The sequence below is a fragment of the Eschrichtius robustus genome, chromosome 18 (assembly GCF_028021215.1).
Source record: "Eschrichtius robustus isolate mEscRob2 chromosome 18, mEscRob2.pri, whole genome shotgun sequence".
NCBI classification, from domain to species: domain Eukaryota; kingdom Metazoa; phylum Chordata; class Mammalia; order Artiodactyla; family Eschrichtiidae; genus Eschrichtius; species Eschrichtius robustus.
The window spans coordinates 26,264,203-26,282,346 of NC_090841.1; the positions used below are offsets into that span (position 1 = coordinate 26,264,203).

Here is an 18,144-nt window from a genome sequence, read left to right on the forward strand (position 1 = left end):
CTCATATATGTGGTCATCTACCTTACAACAAAGCTGTGGGGGAAAAGGCAAATGACAGCCTTTTCAGCAAGTAGGGCTTGATCAATCGGCTATCCATAAGAGGGAAAAAGGAAACTTGATCCCAACCTCCCACCTTTCATGAAAATGAATAAACCTGTCTGTGAAAGGTAAAATAGTCAAGCACTAGAAGAAAACACAGGTGACTATCCTCATGGCTTTGGAGCAGGCAAGGCCTTACATATGATACAAAAAGTATTGATCACAAAAGGAGAGATCAGCAAACCCAGACAGTTTTACCTCAATTATTTCTGTAATTTTTAAGACTCCTTACAATCACTGCCCTATTTAAGAGAGTCACTTTGGCCTGTAATACAGCAGTTGTCTCCCAACAACTGTTCTTTTCCCTTTAATCATTCTTCCATAGTACAGACAGAATAACAAACATAAAAATGTAAATTTAACTGTTACTGCCTTTTTTGCGTAAAAATCCTACAACGGGTTAGCATCTTTAAAAGAATTACATCCAAACTTCTCAGCAGATTACAACTAGCCCTTTATGACCTGGCATTTACCTGCCTCTCCACGCAGTCAGTCTGCTTCTAGCTTGAATTTTGGCTCTACTAATTTCAGAGTTTACATTATCACTTTCTAACATTCGGCCTATTCTGTCTGAATTCCCTTTTCCATTTCCTTCACTAATTCGAATTCATCTTTCCAGACTGAGGTTCTGGTACAACATACTTGAGGATTCCAACCGTATACCTTATATTCGGCTGCGTCCCTTGTTGCTATCACATCACTATTGCCCTTCTTTCGTTTTAGCACTTAGAACAAAATTAGCTTAAGTTTCTGGAAGGCGTTAGTTGAATCCCAAGACTTAGATTCTGGATGTGGCAGACACTCGCGTTCAGTTACTTGTTTACCTCTACTGACGAGCCGCTCACTCCCACTCCTCCCTGCTTCCCCCACCCCCCCGCCCCCATTCCCGTCCCATGGAACTAGCTGGAAGTTTCTTCTATCTGAATTGCACGGGTCAAAGGGCGGTGAGGGAGGGCCTGACCAACGAGGTGGAAAGTAAAGCAGCACTGAGACAAATTCAGGCCACCTTTCTCCCTTCAGTGCCTTCGGATGGAACACGTATTTCTTCTGTCTGGGAAGCCAAGTAGGAAAAAGCCTGGGCCTGTGTCGGTCTGGGGAACGGAACAGTTCACCCGCACCGGAACCAAAAGGCTACCTCCAGTCCAGCCTCTGCAAGGGCGGAGGGACTTCCGGCGAGTCCGAGTCCTTTCGGGTTCCCAGCGCCAAGATCCCGGCATCGACACGCCATCCGGAACTCGCTCCCGGAAAAGAACACGTAGCCGAGAACGTCACGTGTCACGAAAAGCTTGGCTGCCTCCGGGAGCCATGATGAGAGCTGTAGAGAAAAGGGAGCTCGATGTGCCTTGTGTTATTAACAGACATACAAACGCCCCCAAACGCCACACGTTCCTGAGCGATAACAGTACGGCACAAACGTCCTTTCGACCTACCACCCACAGAGGCTTTGCGGCTGTGCGGGTGCGCGCTGGGACTGCGTTACGCCGCGGCCTGCGTAACCATGGCTGCAGGGGGCGGGGCCTGACAGGCTGCTCGCCGGCCGGGGTGGGGGCGGGGCGGGCCAGGAGGAGTCGGTCCTCCACGGTCCCAGCCCACCCCGCGCTCGCGCTTCACCTCCCCGCCCCTCGCGGTACGCTGCGTGGCTGCTCATTGGCTACGTAAGACGGAAGCCCGGTCGGTGTTTCTCCAGAAGTTTCCCCCTTGGGTGGCGGCGGAGCTGGTAATCTCGGTAGGAGCAGTTCTAGCAGCGGTAACAGTGACTATTAGAGATGGCGGGGGCTGCTGCGGGACCTGCCGCAGCCCAGAGGTGCGTGTTTTTCCTTCTCTTTGCTATTATTTGTATCTCCCTCCGTCCTTCTTTAGTTAGAGAGCCCTGCTGAAGTCGTTGTTTTCCTGGCAGGTTTTTCCGGAGCTTCTCAGATGCTCTGATTGACGAGGACCCCCAGGCGGCGTTGGAGGTGAGAGAGTCGGTTCACTGTGCTCTGGGGAACGCAGCCGCGTCGGGTTCCGGCCCACCCCGCCTCTTCCCAGCACTGTCTTCCCGGGGTCGGGGCTGCTGCTTTTCCTGTGTCTCAGTCCTGATGTTGGCAGACTCCGCCTCTCCCTTCTGTGTCCCGCAGCGGCCCGGTTACGCTTCCCATCCCTAGTCCGTTCCTGCATCCTTGGAGCTGCTTAGTAAAACCTGCTCTCCTTTTTGGGGGTAGAGGTAACATTCATAGTTGGTCTGAAAGGGTTTGTTTTTTAAATGGCATTTGTGACTGAGAACAAAACGTGAAATCTAAGGCTTGATGTTTGTTCATTCGGTTTTTCGTTTGACAATCATCCTTGGCATTTCTGTGTACCAGGTCTGTGCTGAGTGCCTGTATGAACTCACACTATTGGAACAGAAACCTTTTCCCGTGTGTGCCCGAAAATTTCCAGATGTCCAGTCTGTTTATTATCCACTCATTTGTTTATCCCTCAAAACAATTTCTTGAGGGCTGCTGTGTGGAAGGCACTGTTTGTTCTGGATTAAACACTTATTTATGTATTTAACTGACTTGTAAGGCACTTTGTGTTTGTGTTGAGTGAAAAACTATAAAGCTGTGAAGGAAAGCAAAAGAACAAGAGTTAAATAATAATTTGAAGTAATAAAGAGAGCCCAACTAAGCATACATGATGCAGTGGGTCACAAAATTTAACCAGGGGTTTCTTGCTTTGAAGCATAAAAAAGAGGAAACTTTGTTTTGCTGTTTTGATTTAACATATGTAAGGTTAGGAATTTGAGGCAAGAGAACCTTTTTCCTAGTTATGACTTCTAAAAGAAATTTGTTCCATGGTTAGTAGAGGAGGTGACCTTTGAGAAGAGGCATGAGGGAGAGCTTGGAAGCTCTGGGGAAAGATTATTTCAGGCAGGAAGAGGAGTCAGTGTCAGGATTCTGAGGTAGGAATGAAGTCAGCCTGTGCAAGGAGCAGCAAGAAGGCCCATTTGGTTAGAGTGGGATGAAAGTGGAGTAAGAAATGAGGTGGGGAGGAAACCAGGGCGTGGGTCCTTTGGGGCCTTTTAGGTTGGATTATGCTTTTGGGGCTGGGATACGAACAAATAAAGTGGTTGATTACTCAGTTGTGCTGTGATGTTTCCTAGCGATGCTTTTGGGATCACTATTAGAGTAATGTTACCAGAGGCACTGAGAGTTTTTCTCCACAATTCCTTCACGTCAGCTAGACAGCTATTAATTTTCAGAATCTACCTTTGTTATGGTCCTCTTAGGCCCCATGCCTCCTTTGGAAATCTAGTTTATATAATAGTTGGTATGAAAGGATATTAATGTAATGAATTATTTGTCACGTTACATCTCAGTTATTTTACTTTTAAAATTATTTATTGAAGTGGGATATCTAACACAAATCTTAAGTCTGCACTAATGAACTTGAAGTTTTACATGTATGTATACCACCCAGATCAAGATATAGAATACTTCCGTTTCAAGGCTTTCTCATGTTTCTTCCCAGCCAATAATTCCTCTTACCCACCTGTTCTGTACTCTGTCACCATCAGTTAGTTTTTCTTGGACTTCATGTAAAAAGTATCATACACTAGGTATTCAGTTGAGTGTAGATACTCTGTCTTGCTTTAAACATTATGGGAGATACATCCATAAGTTGTTTGCTTTTCACTGCTGTGTAGTATTCCAGTGTATTAATATAGCACAATTTATTCTAACTGAACATTTGGGATATTTCCAGTTGTTAGCTAGTGTGAATAAAACCACTGTGAATTTTCTTGTACATGTATTTTGGTGAACACATGCAGCCCTTTCTTTTGGGAGTGCATTTGTTTTTTTCTTTCTAGGAGTGAAATTGGATAGTGTAGGTGTGTGATTAGCTTTAGTGCATTTGTCTGTGAAGTGTGGCTCTTGGACCAGTAGCATCAGCATCACTTAGGAACTCATAGAAATGCAAATTCTTGGACCCCACCCTAGATTTTCTTTTTTATATTTTTTGGCTGCGCTGCAAGCATGTGGGATCTTAGTTCCCCAACCAGGGATCAAACCCGTGCCTCCTGCAGTGGAAGCACGGACTGCCAGGGAATTCTCCACCCCAGATTTTCTGAAAGCACTTATGACTCCTGTAGGCCAGTACTCCTTACCCTTCCGTTTTACAGAAGAAAACAGACCCAAAGAAGTCCAAGTGATCTGTCCTAGAGATGTATGCGGCCAGTTAGAGGCAGAATAGGGGCCTCAGGACACATGTTTCCTGATTCTTAGTCTAGTGCTGTAGAATAGCGGTTTTCAAAAGCATGATCCCCAGACCTTCTGCAGGAGCATCACCTGGGAATTTGTTAGAAATGCAAATTCTCAGGACCTGCCACACACCTGAATCAAAAACTGGGAGTGGGGAGAATGATCTTGATAAGAACCAGCTTGTGTTAAGAGGAAATGTTCTTTTTAAAACTTGAGATGACTTTCTCACAGAGATCAACAGGCAAATGTTAATTACTAAGTAATTGGTAATAATGAGTTGGGCTGGAACCTTGATGAGAAGTGAGAGTCTGTTTCCCTCTAGATTTTCCCAAGGGTTGGTTTAACAGTAGCTATTTTAAAATTAAGGTCGCTTGATATCACATCAGTTAAAATGTCACATTTTTATATAAGACCATCCAATTAAGAATAAAGAGAAAGTGTATCAAGCTGATTACATTTTTCATTCATTAAACAACGTTAGTGGCAAATGCTGTACTGGGAGCCAGCGAGCTAAAGATGAAACTACTGTAGTGAGGGAGTTTGCAGTCTAGTGGAGAGAGACAGGCAAGTCAACAGATCATTAAAATACAAGTACTCCAGTGGAGTGGTGTATCAGGTACAGTAAAGAGCGTAGCAGAGTAGAGGCTAACTGGGGAAGTCAATAAAACTTTGCAGAGGAAGTCTCAGTTCAGTAGAAAGAGAAAACATATATGTGGATTATGAGAACCTTTCGAGGCCCAGTGTGAGTAGTGCTTAAGAGCATGGGCTCTGGAATCAGACTGCTTGGGTCTGTATCCTGGTTTCAAGAAAGTTCCTGCTATCACTCTTCTGGATCAGATTTCCTGTCTGTAAAATGGGATTAACTAGGACCACTTGAAAGGGTGATTATGAGGATAAGTAATGTAAGGTACAAGGGTGAGGCCCTTGAGGTAGACATCTTATAGATCCATTGCTCTCTAGGTTCTAGCCACGCTGGCTTGCTTTCTGCTACTCAGATGTGTCGAGCTCAGTCCTGGTGCAGGGCCTTTGGACTTGCAGTTCTTTTGCCTAGAATGTACTCTCTATTGAGTATCTCTTGTTTTGCTTGGAAATGCTCATCACTCTAGATTTCATCTGAAATGTCACCTTCTCAAGGAAGCTGTTTTCTCTGACTACCTTATCTGAATTGGGCCCCAATGTAAGCTTCAAGAGTGCAGGGGTTTTGTGTATCTGTTTACCACTGTGTTCTCAGCGTAGTGCCTGGGATGTAGTAGGCACTCAGGTGTATTAAATGACTCCTACCACGATTCTTGGAACAACTGTGAGGTGCATTTACAAGCACGCTGAGGCTAAAGAGATTAACTTGCTCAAGGTTATCGAGTTTAGAAGTGACAAGTCTCAGGTTCAAGGCATCAAGGTCATCCTCTGGAGGAGTGAGTAGGATTGGGGTGTATGATACAATTGTTCGGGAGCTGACTCTGAAGTAGTTGACCACAGGTAGCTTTGTTGAGGGCATAGCTGGTTAGCATAAAGTATACCAGTTCTACATGGTTATGTGATTTTTCTCCAGGAGTGCTTGCTAGTTTAGGAAGGGAGAAGGCTTGATACTCTTGTTTATCCATAATTGGGGATTAGCTGTGACTAGAAGAAAATGGCAAGGGGAGTCAGGCTGAGATATCCAGAGCTAAAGGCCTTTAGACGTTAGGTCCGTCTGAGCAGTCTGCTTTTGCTTTTAATCTTAACAACAAGTAACCTTTTTGGATAGCATTTTAAGAGACCCTAAAGCTCTATAAAGATTTGGAAATTAATTTTCTAAGATCCAAGTCTTAAACAATTTTAATGCCTTAAAAAGGAATTTTCCCCCTTTCGTTCTGTGTTATCGGTGTACTTCCTTTACCATTATCTTGTTAAAGATTTCAGTGTAATTATATTTTACACTTCATAGGTTTCTTTACTTTTGCGGACTATAAACACAACCCATTTTCTGTGAGAAGTACTATATCTTTGGATACGTTTCGTGTAAGTCTGATTAAATAGCCCTTTGCTGCTGTGATTCAAATGTTGGCACTGAAGTCCTTGCCTTTCGAGATACCTCTCTTTAGTCCCTTTGTATTCTAGCAGCCAGTAGCTGTTGTTACAGAAACAGTAGAACACTGAAAACACGCCACAAGTCAGATGTAGTTAAGACAACCACAAATAATTATTTTACCGTCACTTTTTCCGGTTTTATTATATTGTATATTCCTTATTCAAAATAAATTTATTGTTGTGTTTTATTCATGACTTACAAATTGGTGTGTTATAATGTTCAGTTTGTGTTGAGTGGTTTTTTTGGTAACTTTTTTTTATTGATAGCCTAATAAGTCAGTTGCTTAGTTTATTTAACTGAATGACCATAACTGGTTCTCCTTAACCAACAATTGGTTTGTGTTTTTAAAGGTCATTCGTTTGCAAGTTGGTTCAAAATTCAGAAGTTTATACCTGACTCCTAAAGAAAAGGAATATTTTATTCATCTTTGAACCTCCAGTGTCTGGCCTATGTTTGTTCCATAATATGTGTTTAAAAATACGTTTTGAAAAACAAACAGAAAAACCTGACTACTGAAAAAAATAAAACTACTTTTTGAATTGATGATCCAGATATTATTATAATCTGTAACAGCCTTTTTGACCTATAATATACATTTTCTTGGTGAGGAGAGGCTGGAAATGTGGTTTTATGATATATTTGAGTAGATATGTAAGAAGCCATCAGCTGTTTTCAAAATTGTTTGAAAGCTTAGTGGAAGATGGTGTTTTTAGCTTAAGAATTTCAAAGTATTAGAAAATCTTGTATTAATACAAATGTTAGATGGTGTGTGAAAGAAACTTGGAGTAAAATTTTACCATGAGGCAATGTTTAGTGGTTAAAATTTGATTGGGAGTCAGACCTGGATTTGAATCCTGTCTCTGGCACAGTCACTGAGTAGGAAGTGAGGGAATGGATTTTCTGCACGCATCTGGGGGAAGAGCATTCTAGTGGGAGGGAGCAGCAGGTGCAGGGTCCTGAGATGTTTGCAGGACAGCAAGGAGGCCATTGTGGCTAGAATGGTGGAGCAAGGAGACGAGTTTTAAGAGGTGAGATGAGAGGGAGAGCAGAAGGTTATATCAAGGAGGGCCTTACAGATCATTGGAAGGACTTGGGCTTTTGCTGTGAGTCACCTGGAAAGGTGTTGGAAAGTTTTGAGCAGAGACATAGTAACAAGATCTGATTTTCATTACTGCTTGGATCAGGGTGATAGGGGTTAAGGTGGTAAAAAATGGTTTAGATCTTAGGTATGTTGGGTTTTAGGTTTATGATTACCAAGTATAGTATACATTGCTTTGTGAGAATCACACTGCGGGGTTCAAGCAAAGCCACATGTGTGGCTCTTGAAGTAATTTCGCCTGTTAAGAAAACTACCAAGTCCCTAGGGTGTGTGGGCAATGGGTAGAGAATCACAGCCTTCCTGTTTGCCTGCATTTGTCCTTGGCTTCACTAATCGTGCTCTCTCTTCTTGCATCAGTATTGTTCCAGCTACCACTTATGAACTGTGACTGCCCAGATTGGCAAAAGTTTTAATCGCTCTGTTAATTCTTGATCAGTTGATAGTAGCTATCTATGAGATATTGTATCTGGGCTTTTGACAGAATGCTGTAATTTCTTAGGCCATTGATAAGAGGATAGGAGAGGGCCAGGTAAACTTGATTATGTATTTATTGGTTCCATTAACCTCCCTGAGCTCTAGGTTTAACTTCCATTTTTTGTTTGTTTGTTTCTTTTTTATTTTGTTTTTATTGGACAGCTTCACATTTTCTAGGCATCTCAAATTCTACATGATCTTTGAATCTTCTCCAAATTAGAAGGAGAAAATCAGTGGTGGTCAATGTATATGAACTAAACTCTCCAGAATAAATGAGGTGATGATAATTACCATTTATTGAGTTCTGCTGTAGGCCAGGAACTGCTAAGTGCTTTAGGTAGATATTACATTCAGTTGTGGTCTTTTGAGGGGAGAAGGGAGGAGAAAGGGAGATATTGATCCTTTTGGAAAGAAAAGCTCCAAGCTTGTTTCCCTGTTATCTTTCCTCCAAATACTTTATGACAATAGGTTATTTGATTAAAAATCATGTTTAATTAGAATTCGATGGCTTTTAAAAAACATTTACTGACACTCAACGTGTTTGTATTTGTAGGAGCTGACTAAGGCTCTGGAGCAGAAGCCAGATGATGCACAGTATTACTGTCAAAGAGCTTATTGTCACATTCTTCTTGGGAATTACCGTGGTAACTTTTCTTACAAAGTGTATTGTCTCTATAAGTTACTTACAAATTTTGCCCAAGATACAATGAATCAAATAAAATAAAGGTTATCTTCCAGGATTTTTAACTTGTCTTTCATACAAGGTGAAGTAGCTGAAATGTGACAAACATTATGTTGAGCATCACCCATTTAAATTTTATGGTTGTCCATTCTTTCTTTGGTGGGTGTAGAATTTGTACAGATTTCATTTATGGTTATTGGATATGCTAACAAAGAATGACATCAAATTTACTATTTTACAAAGTATTTAAATGAATTCCCTTGTTTTATTTTTTGTAAAAAGAATGTATTTCTATATTCTGTAATTTTAATTATCTGGATAGATAATCTGAGTAGGAAGAAATTAAATACTTTGAGTCAGATTACATAAATGATGTTAATGAGAAAATTAGATGAACTTTGTGATACAGAGCTTTATTCATTGCCTGAAGCGCTTTAAGATGGAAGCTAAATATTAGGTCATTAGGAAGGTATGAGGGTAATTTTATCTTGGATTAACTTTTCCTAATTTAAAATCATTTGTCCATTTCACCAGCTTGAAAACTTAAAAATCAGAGGCTAATTCAAATTTTGTGTGTAGTATTTGTTAGGATCCATAAGTAACTGACTAAAAAACCCATTTTTTTCATATGCAGATGCTGTTGCTGATGCAAAGAAATCTCTTGAACTTAATCCAGATAGTTCCATTGCTCTGCTGAGAAAGGGGTATGCAGTACCTACTCTTCTTGCTGGGTCTGGACTATAGTCTCTTGAATGAATTAATTGTAAGCTTTATATAAATAGTAAATTCTGTATTTATACATTTTATAGCTGAGATAGGATTCAATTTTAGGTATGTTTCATACTTTTATTGTAGTATAGTTAGTGTATATATATAGTTTAAAATAGTGATGGTTGAAATAACTGCAAAGTCTAGATGAAACTCTTGGATTTCACATCCCTTTTTTGCTTCATCATTTGGAATTTACTGTATTTAACTGACTAGAGAACATCTATTCCTCACCCAAGCTGGACAGGCTACATTTAATGAAGACTCTGTTATCTGTGTACTTTATATCCCAGTTTGTTTCTGTTGATAAGTGTGACTTTATTCTTGAAGAATCAGAAATTCCTTAATATAACTATATTTTGGAATAAGCAAGTATATACAATTAGAATCAAGAAATTCCTTCTGAAATGAGTTCCAAAATTGGATTTTAATAGGAATTATACTAGATATTATAGTAGAGTATTTTAGGAAATCTCTTGGCTGGCTTATTAACATATACTTAAATTCTTTCTTTTAATAGTAGGGAAAATTGTTTTTTTTAATTTAGAAAGAAGGCTGTTTTTCATGATCTCATGTGTGTGTATTTGTTTTTAATATGCTCATGCAGGATATGTGAATACCATGAAAAAAACTATGCTGCTGCTCTAGAAGCTTTTACAGAAGGACAGAAATTAGATAGTAAGTATTAGAATTATATGTTAGTACACTAATCCATTATATCTATGTGTCTTAACTACCATAGCTGAATTTTGTTAGTGTAATCTCAAGTTAATTTTAGAAACCCAGCTTTTTTCTCTTCTTAATGACATTTCGTGTTGATTGCAGAATTTGAATTTACTAAAAAATTGATTAAATTGGCCTTTCTTTAGCGCTTAAATCACAGATAAACTATCATCAGAAGCAGAAAACTATATACACACTTAGTGCTCCCAGTACTTAGTCTGGCTTTATTTTTTTTCTAATGGATAAGTGAAAGTTTAATTTGCTCTCACATTCAGAAGTCTATTTAAGTTATTATTCAGATTGCTGAGATAAGGAAATCTTACAATGAAAATTTTTATTGAGACATGAAGTGTTAAGTTTGGGGTAAAGTATGATAGGGTATTGAAGAAACATGGAGGTTTGAGAGTATTGTGAGTTTCTAATATCACCTTTTTGAGAGAAATAGATGAAAATTATCACAGCAGTATAGATATCTGTGCGTAATATATAGAAATTGTAAGAGCCAAGTATCAGAAGCTCTGCAAAGTACAGAAAGGTTGTAAGTAATCTCACAGATAGTTATAGACTACATAATCCTAATTGTGTACTATCATTTTATTTTCATCTTATGATAGAGTGTTATCACAATTCTCTAAAGCAGTAGCTCCTAACCGGGAATGGTTTTGCTCCATGGGGGACATGGAGCAGGCTTCAGTGGTTGTGGCTCGTGGGCTCTAGAGCTCAGGCTCAGTACTTGTGGTGCATGGGCTTAGTTGCTCCATGGCATGTGGGATCTTCCCGGACCAGGGATTGAACCCGTGTCCCCTGCATTGGCAGGCAGATAAAATTGATTTTTTAAAAATCAGAATTCTTCAGGATGAACAAGTAAATATTAAACCTAACTAATAGGTTTAATATTAGGATAGCTATAAACTCTGTTAGGACAGATATTTTTGTCTAATTCATTGTTGCATCCACAGTGCCTAGAATAGTGTTTGGAACATAGGTATTCAGTAATTATTTGTTGATTGAATATGTTAGGTTGTGCAGATGAGTGATGTTACAATCAGTTTGTTCTTTCTAGGTGCAGATGCTGATTTCATTGTCTGGATTAAAAGGTGTCAAGAAGCTCAGAATGGTAAGTATGCAGGTTTCCCGTGGTCTTTCCGTTTAAAAAGAAGTAAATGTTTGACATTTTTTTGTTTTGAACTTTATAACTTATAATTTAAGTAGTGGATGTTCTCTTAGGTTGGGATTTCCCAAGGTATTTTGATTTTTTACCTCATTCGTTATGTTGAAAGGGAAATTTGGATGGATTTGTTTTGCAGTGGTATTACTGGCAAGAAATTACTGAGGAGTCTCAGGTGACTCCAGGATGCAAAGTTAAACCACTTTCCCTTATTAGGTATGCATGGAGAATTGGTTTGCTTAATCAGTATGTTTGTGCCATAGAAATCATGTATGTAATTTTGCCTATACATGCACTGTTACCTGAAAATGTTTCCTTTTTATGTTTTTAATAGGATCACAGCCCGAGGTGGTAAGTCCAAAGGTTTTATCCTTTGTGTTTTTACTTAATTATATTATTACTAAATATATTTGAGGCAGGACTCGGAATGAGCTTTCTGTCAGTTACATATCTCTCTAGGGCAGTTTTACGTATTTTCTTCCTCCAAATGCCGTCTCTTCCCTTCTTATTTAGGGACAAATTAGAGGCCACCATTGACCCAGGGCAAGTTCTTTAGATTTACAGTCTGAACTGGCACACATAGTTTAGGAAAGTTTGGATTGGGTTAAGAGTCACTTTGTTTCTCAGTGGTCAGTGTAGAATGTTTGTTGCAGAGAGGCCAGCCATAAATGGTGTAAGACAATATCAGGAAGGCACCATGGAAATAGTGCTTCATATGTTTTTCCAGAGCAGTTTGATGCCATTGTTAAGCCTGAAGGTTATACTATAGTCTTAAAAATGTTTTTTTAAATGTTATTGTTATTTTCAGCTTAGAGAGTTACTGAATCTTGGAACTGGACATTTTATATGTAACCTTTTCCAAACATATCTTCAGAAATTTTTCTGTTTTTTATCCTTCTTTTATTTTAGAAGAAAAACGGTTTTTTCAAATTGAAACTCATAAAATTTTAAAAATGCTGAGTAACAGAGATCAGCTCGGTGCTTTGTGACCACCTAGAATGGTGGGATAGGGAGGGTGGGAGGGAGGGAGATGCAAGAGGGAAGAGATATAGGGACATATGTAGATGTGTAACTGATTCAGTTTGTTATAAAGCAGAAACTAACACACCATTGTAAAGCTATTATACTCCAATAAAGAAGTTAAAAAAAAATTTAAAAACAACTGAGTATTCTAATTCCTGTGAAGATGAGTATTATTTAACAATTATGGATACCATGCTCTGTAGGAAGGTTTCATGAAGTTATTCCATATCAAAGTAACTATAACACTGGGTAAATTAATAATACATGCATTTTTAATATGCAGTTAGTAAACTAACTTGTAAAAATCTTTCTCTTTCAACTTGCCAAAATCAGTCTGCATCCCAGAGGACTTATCAGTCAAAAATCAAGTAAGTGTTTCTTTTTCATAATGTGTGATAAATATGCCTAAAGGGAAAAAACCCTGTTGTTGAATAGTAAGCAAGTCCTTACCTGTGATTTAAGTATTTCTTAGTTTATAAAAGAAATCATATTAAAGCCTTGAAAAACTAATTGTAAGACTGTTAACTGATTTGAATTAGTGTTTATATTAAGGTTAAAATCAAATCACTTGCCAATTAAAACTTAACTTGATTACACATTATGTCACCTTTCCATGTATTAAAGAGAGCCTCTTCCATTTAAGTTATTGCTGTTACCTAGGTAAATAAGTTAGTAGACTTGATAGAATTGTAACTCTACCTGCCTTTTATATTTGGAGTAAATTTTTCATAGAATAATTCTGCATGAATTGAAAGTCACTTGCTGAGGGCAGCAGTTACAATCATGAATAAGTATTTAGCAAGTATTTGTGTTATTTTTAGTTGTTCATTAGCTGTGTGTACAACTTGTATTCTTAGTGTAACAGAAAGAAACACAAGGCATTAATCTCGAGCTTTGCATACTGACTGAATTTCAAAGGAAAACTGTGAGACTTTTAAAGATCCAGTGCTTTTGACGTAAAATGGCTTGAAAATGTTAAAACAAAACAATTTATTCATGTTCTTTCTGGGGAGATACAGGATGACTCTCCAAGTACCTAGTAAACAAGGAACTTTAGTGACAGGAGCAGGGGTAAGGTATATAAACTTAATAATTGGAGTGTTTGGAGTATAAAATAATCCCACATTGATGTAATAAATATACCATGTATCAGGGTACTGTGCTTAGTCCTGGGAATGTGGTAGTGGCAGGATAGATAAATAGCTCTGCTCTCATGGAGTTTATAATCCAGTCTAATTTGAAAGTGATGATATGTTTTTAGAGCTTTCGGTGGGAAAGATACACATAATTAGAATCTCTAGGCACACTAATCTTCCCACATACTTTGAGATTGAAGGAAGGTACTGTATCTAATATTGTGCCTGGCAGAATGAGTTAAATTATTTTAATTTTAGCTCATTTGCTTCTGTTCCCTGTGCTCAGGGCTGTTTGCCCCCAGCTTCAGTAAAGAGGTCCTGGAATGCGAGGTCAGGTTGACCTGGATCCAGTGTAACGCCTGCTACTAATGTGCCAATTGCCTCACCCTTCTGAGCTTACTTTTTTTTTTTCATTTGTAAAATAGGGATGGAAGTGTTTACTTCTTAGTATTAGGTTGAAATGAGAGGATAAAACTGTTGATGGTGTATTAGAATTGTTACCTCTTAGAATAAATTTTATCTTTGAAACCAGCTGTGCATGTGGCCGCATGCTGTGTGGTGTGGCCAAAAAAAACCAATTAGCTTAAGCACAACAGTATTAGAGATATGTTAGAACCTAGAAAATTATGTAAGTATTTAAATCCACTGGAGGGGTTTTGGACATCATCGACCTTACTTTTCTCTTCCGTTAGTACAGATCATATGAAATTAGTTACATAAAATTGTTTCTGTGAATCAACAGCTGCTTTGCTATTTTGTTCCTCAAGGTGGAGCTCTTGTTGTTCATCAGATTATATACAGTTTTTTATCTTGACAAAACAAGCAACAACTTTAAGAAAATTATAAGTTCTGTTTTAAGTTTCCTTTTTCTTTTTTAATAGGTATGACTGGTATCAAACAGAATCTCAAGTAATCATTACACTTATGATCAAGAATGTTCAGAAGAATGATGTAAATGTGGGATTTTCAGAAAAAGAGGTTATTATAGTCTTTGAATTGTTTTTGGTTAAGGTTAAATACTTTTATTTGTAAATATAAATATATATTGCAGAATAATCTATAGCAGTCTATTAGATATATATCATTTCTTCCTGAGACAATGTGGAAAATGCTGATGAAAATCTGAAGCATTGCTTTTCCATTTGAATCATTTTAAGTTTTGAGACAAGAGTATGTATACTGTATGTTATAGCTAGGTGTGCATTGTTTTCTCTTTCTTTAGATTTGGAATTCAAAGCAGAATTTGGTTGACATATATAAAAGACATTAAGATATGTGCTTTGGTTACACATTTGTGTGGTATACTTCATGGAAAAGATCCACTTATTGTGACTTTTATATCTTAGAATTTACTAACCATATTAAATGAGTATGACTTTCAATAACTTGGTTTCTTAGCATTTAGTAGAAAACCTTGTGATAGATATTTAAGAGAGTTCATGGTAGAACTAGATGTTTTGCACATGAATATTTCTTTGTTACATACTGTATTATTTTGTTCTTGTGGATTGAGTTTCCTTGAGATTTAAATGTTCAGTATGTGTTAATGAAACATACTCTGTTCTGCTATTTAATTATGTATATGAGAATTCATGCGAAGGATACCAGATTTTTAAAAGATTATTTTGAGATTCTTAAGTCTGATATTCCATAGAAAATTTTGAAAATAATCTGCAGCAGTACTGAAGTTCTGTAATTATAGTCAGTTTAAGTACTTTACCCTTCTTTAAATAAATTTATAAAATGTGCTACTAATTTTGTGATCATTAGTTGTCCGCATTGGTGAAACTTCCTTCTGGAGAGGATTATAATTTGAAGCTGAGACTTCTTCATCCTATAATACCAGAACAGAGCACATTTAAAGTACTTTCAACAAAGGTAAGATAATTGAAAAGGGTTGTCAGTGGTAATCTGTGATTGTGAGCTTATAGATCCTTCCAGCCACATATCTTTAAATTAAATATGAACAATAATTTTTGAATAGCAGTCTTTCCACCTTCCCAAATTCTAGGAAAATGGATTGTAAAAATCTAACCTCAAAAGTGTTTGTATGCTTATTAAGATAGGTATAATACTTCTCAATAAAGAGGTTTTCACAAAAGATACGGTGATCAGCATTTTTTTAAGATTTGATACTGACAGTGTCTCATGTCTTGAACTTGTCAGTTTGGTCTGTTGTGATATACAAATACTTGTCTCACATTTTCTTACGCAGTTAAAAATACAGACTACTATAAAGATGAATCTGCTCTCTTGTTTTTTAGTTAAGCTGACTTTTAGGTTACTTTGTTATGAAGGATTAATGAATAATTTAAATTGCAGTTTGAGTAACCATAATTTTTAGATTCCTTTATATTTTCAAAAAGAAGTAAGAATATGCAATAGAATTAAAATTCATGGAATATATCAGCTACCAGTCAAAAGATGTAGTACGGGTAGGTAGAAGTATAATTTAGCAGGAAAAATACTAAACTGAAAATCAAAAAATCTGACTGGTTCTTTGCTTGCCCTGTTAATTTAGAGTAGTCACACATAGGGCAAGATTTTCAGCATCTATAAAAATAGAGGGATATGCACTGTGAACTCTGAAATCCTTTCATCTGTAAGATTGTATGAAGGTATATGATGAGTTAATGAGAAAGAATGATATAAATTCCATTACTGCACCTTTTTTATGCGTATGTCCTGCAACACAGTGTGTTATTTAACTTTTGAGTTTAGTTGTGTGAATTTTCCTATCATAGAATAGAATCAGGGTTGGCCTGTGTCATGAAGAATGGTAACTGGGCCTGCAGGAAGAAGGGGACACCTGGAGAGGGTTGGAGGAGGAAGTAAAGAAGTAAAGAAGCAGTAGTTTTTGCATCTAGTTAAAAATGATCTGCTCACTTATCTATTTGAAATGTACAAAGTACAAAGCTGTTTACTTAAGAGGCAGAGATAGGAAACAGTCGCTTGGACAATAGAAAGTGAGAAAAAGGGTGACATATTGTGAAGATTTTCGTCTTACTGGCCCCATCCACATTGGGTAGAATTTAATAAGATAATATTGGGTACAATAAGGGCAAAACTGTAACTAGATTTGAGAGGGAGATAGGTCAGAAAATTAGGAGTTTGGCATTTTTGTACATCTTTCTATTGAGACGTTGTTAATGCATGTTTTTTTTTTGAAGTAATTTAAATGTAAATTGATTTGTGTGATAGATGGCAAATAACTTAAAAACCTGTGTTACTGAGCCACCTTGTATAATGGAATAGTGTGGTTGGTGAATACACAGGTATGTGTGGCTACAATCGAGGATTTAACTAAGCAGTGTCCGTCTTACTCTTTATTCTCCTTTGAATCTTGTGAGTGCTTATTGATTCTAACCATTCCCCAGCCCCTCCTACTGTGTTCCCAGTTTGCCTTTTTTGCCCCTTGCTCCTTTCTTTAAATGCTACATTACTACTTTCCTTTCCTGTATAGTAGTTTGTATATGTACACATTTATTTCCCTTACTCTTAGTAAGTCTTCTGAAGATAAGAAGGTGTCATATTTGTGTCTCTGTATGTGCTTCAGGTAGGGTTACCAGATACAGTATAGGATGCCCAGTTAACTTTTTATTTTTTTGAATTTTATTTATTTATTATTTATACAGCAGGTTCTTATTATCTATTTTATACACATCACTGTGCACATGTCAATCCCAATCTCCCAATTCATCCCACCACCCCGCCCCTGCTTTCCCCGCTTGGTGTCCATATGTTTGTTCTCTACATCTGTGTCTCAATTTCTGCCTTGCAAACCGGTTCATCTGTACCATTTTTCTAGATTCCACACATACGCGTTAACATACAATATTTGTTTTCCTCTTTCTGACTTACTTCACTCTGTATGACAGTCTCTAGGTCCATCCACGTCTCTACAAATGACCCAATTTTGTTCCTTTTTATGGCTAGTATTCCATCGTATATATGTACCACATCTTTATCCATTCTTCTGTCGGTGGGCATTTAGGTTGCTTCCATGACCTGGCTATTGTAAATAGTGCTGCAGTGAACATTGGGGTGCATGTGTCTTCTTTTTCGACATACCACAGTTTATTTATTTATTTATTTTAAAATTTATTTATTTTTTAACATCTTTATGGGAGTATGATTGCTTTACAATGTTGTGTTAGTTTCTGTTGTATAACAAAGTGAATCAGCTATACATATACATATATCCCCATATCCCCTCCCTCTTGCATCTCCCTCCCACCCTCCCTATCCCACCCCTCTAGGTGGTCACAAAGCACCGAGCTGATCTCCCTGTGCTATGCGGCTGCTTCCCACTAGCTGTTTTACATTTGATAGTGTATATATGTCAATGCCACGCTCTCACTTCATCCCAGCTTACCCTTCCCCCTCCCCGTGTCCTCAGGTTCATTCTCTATGTCTGTGTCTTTATTTCTGTCCCACTCCTAGGTTCTTCAGAACCATTTTTTTTTTTTTAGATTCCATATATATGTGTTAGCATACGGTATTTGTTTTTCTCTTTCTGACTTCACTGCGTATGACAGACTCTCGGTCCATCTACCTCACTACAAATAACTCAATTTTGTTTCTTTTAATGGCTGAGTAATATCCCATTGTATATATGTGCCACATCTTTTTTATCCATCTGTTGATGGACACTTAGGTTGCTTCCATGTCCTGGCTATTGTAA

General features: G+C 37.8%; 1 protein-coding gene across 1 annotated transcript in view; it reads left to right on the forward strand.

The window, feature by feature from the left end:
- Window positions 1-1,761: 1,761 nt before the first annotated feature.
- Window positions 1,762-18,144, forward strand: part of SUGT1 (SGT1 homolog, MIS12 kinetochore complex assembly cochaperone) — a 42,797-nt gene continuing 26,414 nt past the window's right edge. The window contains exons 1-10 of the mRNA XM_068526811.1: window positions 1,762-1,903; window positions 1,997-2,054; window positions 8,514-8,604; window positions 9,277-9,346; window positions 10,018-10,088; window positions 11,197-11,250; window positions 11,636-11,652; window positions 12,658-12,692; window positions 14,342-14,438; window positions 15,231-15,338. Of these exons, the coding sequence (XP_068382912.1) occupies window positions 1,866-1,903; window positions 1,997-2,054; window positions 8,514-8,604; window positions 9,277-9,346; window positions 10,018-10,088; window positions 11,197-11,250; window positions 11,636-11,652; window positions 12,658-12,692; window positions 14,342-14,438; window positions 15,231-15,338 (639 nt within the window). The 5' untranslated portion in view covers window positions 1,762-1,865. The remainder of the gene's footprint in view (window positions 1,904-1,996; window positions 2,055-8,513; window positions 8,605-9,276; window positions 9,347-10,017; window positions 10,089-11,196; window positions 11,251-11,635; window positions 11,653-12,657; window positions 12,693-14,341; window positions 14,439-15,230; window positions 15,339-18,144) is intronic.